The sequence below is a fragment of the Pollicipes pollicipes genome, unplaced genomic scaffold, assembly GCF_011947565.3.
Source record: "Pollicipes pollicipes isolate AB1234 unplaced genomic scaffold, Ppol_2.1 Scaffold_2555;HRSCAF=2994_pilon_pilon_pilon, whole genome shotgun sequence".
Classification (NCBI taxonomy): Eukaryota; Metazoa; Arthropoda; class Thecostraca; order Pollicipedomorpha; family Pollicipedidae; genus Pollicipes; species Pollicipes pollicipes.
In genome coordinates this window covers 3,044,640-3,052,734 of record NW_023596136.1, presented here as the reverse complement: position 1 = coordinate 3,052,734, position 8,095 = coordinate 3,044,640, and the positions used below count along the sequence as shown (strand labels likewise).

The 8,095-nt window shown below is 47.2% G+C and overlaps 1 protein-coding gene across 1 annotated transcript in view; it reads right to left on the bottom strand.

Moving 5' to 3' along the window:
- LOC119107505 (peroxidasin homolog) overlaps positions 1 to 8,095 on the bottom strand; it is a 105,015-nt gene that overhangs the window by 39,830 nt on the left and 57,090 nt on the right. Inside the window, exons 6-7 of the mRNA XM_037230965.1 lie at positions 6,035 to 6,156; positions 5,330 to 5,363 (exon numbers count right to left, since the gene is read on the bottom strand). Coding sequence (XP_037086860.1) covers positions 5,330 to 5,363; positions 6,035 to 6,156 — 156 coding nt within the window. The remainder of the gene's footprint in view (positions 1 to 5,329; positions 5,364 to 6,034; positions 6,157 to 8,095) is intronic.

Below are 8,095 nucleotides of genomic sequence, written 5' to 3'. Positions count from 1 at the left end.
GACATTATCCGTGTCTCGCGAGTAAAGCTAGAGCAGCGCCGCCACAGTCGCGACCGCAGAGCGATGACCTCGCGTCGGGCTGGCCGGGGCAGACGGCTCTGCCGGAGAGCGATCGCCGCGATCTCTCGGCGCGTCCCCTGGCCGATCGACCGGCGGCCCTCCGGCGGCCGGCGCAGCGGCCGTCTGCCGCTGCTGGTCCCAGCTGGCGGCCCAGTCAAACGACCGCTGACGGCCGCTCAACGACGGGGACTCACGAGCCCGGATCGCGCTGGGCTGGGGGGGGGGGGGAGGCCCGACACAGGGCTGGGAGCGATACGATACACGCGTCACACCTCGGATGATTCCATCTCAGGAATCTGGGAAGGTACGCCCGGCCAGCGTCACAGGCCTTTGGAGGACTCTAGTATGTCGCGCCGTGTCGTCGTGCATTACTGCTGTCCGGTGATAAGTTACGCATGCCACAACCTTTGGGCTGCGTTGTCTTTGTTGTGCACTACTCCTAGCTATTGGCTATACTTATGCCAAAACAGCCTTTGGCATTTATGAGCTTCTGCCAAAGTGCAACACTGCTTGTAAACGACATTGTCTGATATGTGTCGTTCTCCGTCGCGCGCTTCCTGTCGGCCGGTTATGGGGTGTGTGCAATAAAGGTCCACTTTTAGCCTCTAGTTTCTAGCTGCAAATGCCTGCCGGCCAGGTGTGCGGGGGCTTCGCAGTCATGGTAGACTGTTGTCGCATGACCAATTTCGTGCCGGTTCATACAGAGCTAGCCTAACAAAGCCTGGGAATCCTTTCGCTCAAGCCTATGCCGCACAGGCTTCGCGTCTGGGACATCTGAGACTCCCGGAATCCAGGACGCACTTCTGGGTCGCCAGACAATGGGCAAAGGACATCTCAGTTTCATTTTTAAAAGAACTTTTATCAGTAAAATGATTCGACACATTCTGCAAAGCCATATATCGCAGACGTAAAACCATCCGGTTGATTCTCGCTTCATCTTCGTTAACGTTACACTGACGTCACTGGTGCCGCGACGTCAGTGCGCGGTGGGCTGCAGTCGCCAGAAGCAATACTGAGGGCAACCGGAGCATAAATACATTCGTAGATAATGGGGCAAGCTGTTCGCGAGCCATGCATAGGTCCAGCAAGCTGATTGCCCTAGTTTTTTATGGCGAGTATTAACGTGCTTTGCAAGCCTATGAGGGCAAAGCGCTTTAAACCGCAATGGCATGTGAGTGAAAACACTCTCACGAGACTTAATCACAATATGACGGCTTCACCATCGGGCTATCTTCGTACCCGAAATGAAAAAACTGTTTTTGGCAGATGCATGTGACCAGTGAGCTGACTGCGTAGAAATAAACGAGTGTGGCGACAAGACAGACAAGACGAGTATGATGATACTGCGTGACAACCTCAAACGGCCAGCAGTGAAAATGCCCCTTCGATCTCATACGGCTTCGTACCCCGTGGTTGTACCGCCGCAGGGTGGTGCCAGTGAGTGGCCAGCGTGGCGAGTCTCTTGTCTGTTGCATTTTAACAGCGTTGCTTGCTGTACAGCGAGCCTGTTGTCTGGTAGCAGTACAAACCGGCAAGCTCGGTTTGTACCTGTTCACGGTGCGCCAGCCGTGCTCGGTCCGTACCTGGCCACACCTTGGCGTGCTCAGGTTGTACCTGTTTGCAGGGCCGGCCGTGCTCGGTCCCCACCAGTCTGCATAGTCATGGGGGGTGTTGAGCCATGTGCGTTCCTTGTAGACACGTCTATGTGCGTTGCCATGTTTAACGACAAAGTGGCACGTGGGTAGAATTGCGGGTAGCCGAACTGGGGTGCAGAGCACGATATGTAGCTGTGATATATATCACCGTTTTTAGCTAGAACAGCGTTAACTGAACACTTGATGTATTTCTGTTTGTTTCATACGAGTGGCAGTGCGCCCCAATACGTATATTTGCTTAATCCCTGATATCTTTTATTTCGCCACGACCACTCAAAATCCGCGATGATGTGGACCCACAGACTGTCATGTGTACGGAGTCTCACGGGCAGCACACGCGCCTGTATGAGCCTGGTTCATGGCTGGTTGTGTCTCGGTGTCGGTCGTCACTTGTTTTAGTCCTCTGTGGCAACACCTGTGCTTTGTAACAGTAGATGACCTTCCCTTGCTTTATGCAGCCCCCGTAACACTGTGCTACTTAAGATAGCAAAAAAGCCAAGTTGCGGTCGACCCTCAGCGTAGAATGCTAGCCGGCTCCTGCCTGCGTGCAATGTCAGCAGAAGTTCTCCCCATGCAGGAAGGAAGGATTATAGCCATTAGGTTACTTTTTACAACTCAAGGTTCATCGCACGAACGTATAGTTCTTAACCCACGCCCGGCCGGGGGGGGGGGGGGGGGCGGGGAGAGTTGATTTCCCCTCCAGTTTCCGAGCACAGCTCAAAAACGAATGCTCACAGCAACATCACATTCTCAATGCCCCTCCATCTACTCATTTGGCCTACTTTGTGTGAATGTGATCTTAGGTCAGTCTAGGTCAGATGAAAGAGGTCAATCTCTAAAAGACTTTCCCTGTACGGGGACTTTTTGTAGGTTATTTACCAGTGCTAAACATACTTTAGTGGCAGAATATGACAATACCGAAGTTAAATTAGTTCATATTTTCAAAGCAGGCGAAATGAGTGAGCTGAAGTCAGAGGCAATTCTTGATATTTTCATAAAACATTTACATTTGCACGAATTTGTCTTAAGTTTTGGAGTTTGTATATGTTGAAAAGTAATGCTAGCTCGCATGTGCAGTCCTCATACGAGCATAGAGCACATAACCTTGGCCCAGCCATCACATACTTCCAAGGGTGCCTTCCGCGAAACACATGCTGAGGTTCAACATAGGCAAGTAGGTAATTTTCGACGTAGACATGGAATACTGAATTAAAAAGGTGTAACATCAACTTAAGCCATAATGAGGTCATAAAAGATCGTGTCAGGACATGCAAGATCAAATAAGGTCATCCAAGGAACGATCTGCTTGTTTACCGGCAAGAAGTGTAACCTAATGTTCAGGCAACCCATGTTCAACAGTTCACAGACGCACAGTCTCGTTTTTAAATTGTACGCATTCGGCACTTCCATTACATGCACCTGCCTTGAACAGTTTGTGCATTATCGGTACGGAGGCAGCTCGATGCCATGGCCGCCCATCTCTGCAGCAGTTCTCGCAGAAGCATTTTAAATTTCCACTCTGATTTCATTGGTACTGGTTGGCCCCGAAGCTTGCAAAGCGCATCAGAATCTTTGACGTTGAATACTGCGCGATCAGCTCGCTAGCTACGTGCATCTGTCGCTAACAGTTTATTTATTATCGATGCGAAGGAAGTCCGATATTTCGACAGTCCAATCTGGAATAAGGTCACGTGAATACGTTTTCACTTCTTAGACCATTCTTTTTGAATGGTTGGCGACATAGGCTTCCAATACATACCACTGTACTCGCCATTAACTTTCCATGCAATCGTTCTGCTAGTTATTATGACCTTCTCGCCAACAGTTTGTTCATTATCTGCAGGAGTATTCCCGGTGATTCGGCTGCGCCGCATTGAAAGTCTCGGTACCAGTGACGTCATCGCCCTGTGCAAAGCGGGTTGAAAATCCGACTTAAAGCAGAGTCCATGCATGATATCGCCCTGATCTCTCATGGGAAAGGCATTATCAACACCTATCCGCAGTTTGCATAACAAGCTGAAAAAGCAAGGGGATTTTCCTCTCCGATTGGCTGAGCCCATTAGTCCCACGCCTTATGCGATATTGTGTACGTTCACTTAGGCCGGCCATCGCGTGATATGCCATCAAATTTATACCAGTCGCGACTGTGTCCGTTCAAAAATCGATATAAAGCGAATTGTCTTTCGCCGAGACGACTCACTGCACTCAGAATGATAAAAACTTTACATGACTTGCACGCGCCAGGCCTCTGCTGGTCGCAGCATGGACGCTGCTGTATGACTAGGTGACGATGAAAGCGTTTAAGTGGAATGCACACAAAAAGAAGCTTTGAACTTCGAAGATGTATGCTCAACTGATTGACGGGAAGGACTGGCACGGGTGAGGTCGTCACTGGTCTCACACCGTGTGCGATGGCTTCTGACACGAGTGTGGCCCTCCGTTGCCGTGTCACGCTGATGGCACGCGACAGCCCCTCACATGCGTCCCCAGTCGTCGCGCACCGCTGACCCGACGCTCCAACGATGCCCAGGTGGACGTTTGTCGACCGAGCTCACTCCCGACCCGCGATTCGCGACCGTTCGATGAAAGGGTGGGCGCGGCAGCCGAGGAGGGCACCGTGGCGGGGCCTGCGAATTGTACCCGAGGGACGCCAGACGGCAGCCGCCAGTACGCCCGCCGAGTGAAAACTGAGCCGAAATGTCGCCGAAATGGCCAGTGAGCCATCCGTTTCGAGGCACCGAATAAATAATACGATGTGATGGACCATATCCCATTTCGTTTGGTTCAGTCTCCACATTTCACTGGCTGAAAACAGGATGGCTGTCCAAATACAAACTGATGTGCCTAACCTCTTTTGTATGGCCGGATGTTGTTGCACCGCAGGCAGTGATGTAGTTGGAAACTCTCCAATGTCATTATGCTGTAATTGTTGCAAATAATCATGATGATTTATTCATACTGGAAAATATTATTCAAGGCTTCCAAACTCGTTACGACACCGCTCCAGGGAGAACACTGAAACTTTGCGACAGACATCCTCTGGGCGTAAATCTGACATATTTCGACCAAACAATGCTGCCCTCCATTGTCCAGGCACAGCTGAAAACTTGATCTGTGGTGGATATATAGGGACAACCCGTCATGTTTCCTGGGACATGCAATGGCAAATTATTCCCATTGAAAAGGCGGATGTTTTGCTGAAACAAATGTTCCTGTTAAGTATAACAAGTATTTGGTCTGTCTATGTAAAACTGTACTATCCTGGCAACATGCAAAGGATGCGCAGGTACAACGACGTCACGAGTTTATGTTTGCTTTCGGTGCCGAAATCAGCATGCGTTTGCTTATGTAACCTGGCCTATATGAAGACTTATGCTGATCATGCGTTCCATCGTAAAGGCAACTTTCAACATTGGAAGATACAGAGGCAAACATCAGATGTGATGAAATAGGTTCATTTTCAACTCTTGATCTGATTTAAATGCAAAAGACTATCTAGACATCAAAGCCCACTTTAAATCAACAAGCTCATAAAAATGTCACCGTCCGATGACGTCATGAAACGTTTGTATGACGCCAGAGTCGCTGTCAGATGTCTGTGACAGAATACCCACTGTAGCGGACGAGGTGAGTCATTTGTGCTTTAACCTGCCGAGAGGTGGCGCACGTACGAGTGCGTTTTGAGAAACTCTAATATTGTTATGCACGCTTGCTCTGGCCGCTTCTAGCGATGTTGTTCCTACTGCCCACATTTCTGTACCGTATAGCACAAAACGTAATTCGCGTTCGAAACTGGCATCCAACGTCTCAAATGGTTGAATCCAACTGACGCCGTGACAACTGATGAATTGCGCTGACGTACATCAGACACGAATAACTCGAAGATCACATGTGCTCTGGGCCTTAAGCACTATACAGATAATGAGTTACAGTATTTACGTTTGTATAACGTCATGAATCGGTGGGTTAACCTTGCATACGTCTGCACAATATAGTCTGCACAAGTTTGCGGACGTCATGCTCATATACATAGCAGGTTTTACGTCTTACAAGGGTATAGCTGTGAACTGTGCTGAATGATCTTCAAAATGGCCAGCTCAGTTCAAAACCCCAGACCAAGGTGGAACACTGCCTTTAGGTGCACAATTAGTAGTGTGATGGGTAAATAAGTAGTGTGATGGGTAAATAAGTGGTGTGATGGATGACTCAGAAATACTTCATTTCTACATTGAAGAGTGCTAACCTACCGCATTTATCGGGAGATATTTAGGTAAAGTTGTTAGTGTACATATTGGTCATGCGCTGGTGAGTGAACTGACCTGTTTTCTCCAAGCGACATCGGGTTGGGGGTTGCCTTCCGCGCCGCACTGCAATGTTACGTTCTGGCCCTGGTCTGTGGTCAGCTGTCCAGACTTGGGCAGTGTCTTCACTACGGGACCATCTGGAGGGAAAATAGGTACGTCAGCAATGCATTGACATTCGCGTGCACTGACACCCACGTTATGCATACATAACGTATTTACGGGTGGCCATGAGATAAAACGAGGAACACGCCGCGCAAATATGCAAGGTACCTGTAGGTGGTATCACCCGTACGCACCAGAGCGTGAAGAATTAAGTTGTCAAAGTTGTCTATACTATATTGATTCTAGATGAAATTCAGGCTGTCTACAAAGTGAACTCAAGATAGCCGCGTCGTTCTACTCTTGGTCAGACTTTTGAGGATGGAATAATGACGTTTTCACACTAGATTCATCATTGAATCGTAATTCAATTGCCATCGCACTGACATTGACAAAACACGCGAGCTGAATTCAGTCTTATAAAACGAGTCTAAAGCAGATGCCGTCTAAAACTCTATTTTATATACATACGTGAGGAAAACTTCTTCGGTTCACCCAGTATTTCTATAAATCAATGACCTAATCTATGGCTAGCATCTCCACACCATTTGCTCAATGCCCGCACCACAAGATTCGATGATATCCTAAATGGTAGCCGATTTCATTTCTGATATCCGATATATACGATATATATATATATATATATATATATATATATATATACTTACTACGAGAGAGTGACAGCCTCAGACATGTCCAATGCTGTAGAAATTTGGAAGCGCCGCGTTGAAGAGTGGCAAAATGGAGCAAATAAGCGATATACGACGTCGTGAATACCGTCGACACAATGATAATGCTCTTCATCAGGAGCGTATGTTCATAGTAGCCCCCCGGGGGCACGTGCCTTCCATTTACAAAATTTGTAGCACGTATGGATATGTACGCAATAAATGTTGATTCATCAAGTATTCGTGAAGTCACGTGGAAATAGGACGTTTAAAAGCATGGATCATCTTTTCCGACACGCAAAAAATGCGTGTGCAATCCTGCGCAAGCTCCTGTTCTTGATGATTAGTTGGTCACCGTTTAATCGTGATTGCGTCGAAAAATGGAACGAGGCTCTATACAATATATACAATAAGCCACCAAAATATGTCTTGGACATCCAACCAAATTCAGAGATGCAGATATCACAAAAAATAACATCATGTGGACTTCATAGACAATGTCAAGTACACGAAACCAGAGGTACATCTCAGTGAGTCTAATTACGAGCGAGACCGTAGAACAAGCAAGCCCTAACTTTTCTGACATCGCCCAACCTCGCGTCTACAAGGTTCGGCAGTTATACGGCTTTACATCTTTGCAATCCACTGACTGTACTACCACGTTTTCAGCAGTAAGTGCCATCTGTAACAATGCCGTTGTTTTTGTTGAAGAATTATGCAACATTGTAATATAACTGATAATCCCGGGGTATTAGTTTTCTTGCCGTGAACGGTGTGGTGTTAAGTGGAGCACGGAGCAGGGAGCACGTTGGAGGGTTTGACTGAAACCCCCATTCTGACCAAAATAAATTAATACTAGCCGTAATACAAAAGCAATGCCTCAAAATTGGAGAGAGGAGAGAGAGAGAGAGAGAGAGAGAGAGAGAGAGAGAGAGAGAGAGAGAGAGAGAGAGAGAGGAGCGAGAGAGCGAGAGGATCGAATATATTATATCTATATATATATATAATATAGATATAGTATAGATATATATATATATATATATATATATATATATATATATATATATATATATATATATATATATATATATATATAGATGTATATAGAGATATAATATAATATACATAATCTCTCTCCTCTCCTCTATTCTCTCTCTCTCTATCTCCTCCTCTCTCTCTCTCTTCTCGCTCTCTCTCTCTCTCTCTCTCTCTCTCTCCTTTCTCTCTCCTCTCTCTCTCTCTCTCTCTCTCTCTCTCTCTCTCTCTCTCTCTCTCTCTCTCTCTCTCTCTTCCTCCTCTCTCTCTCTCT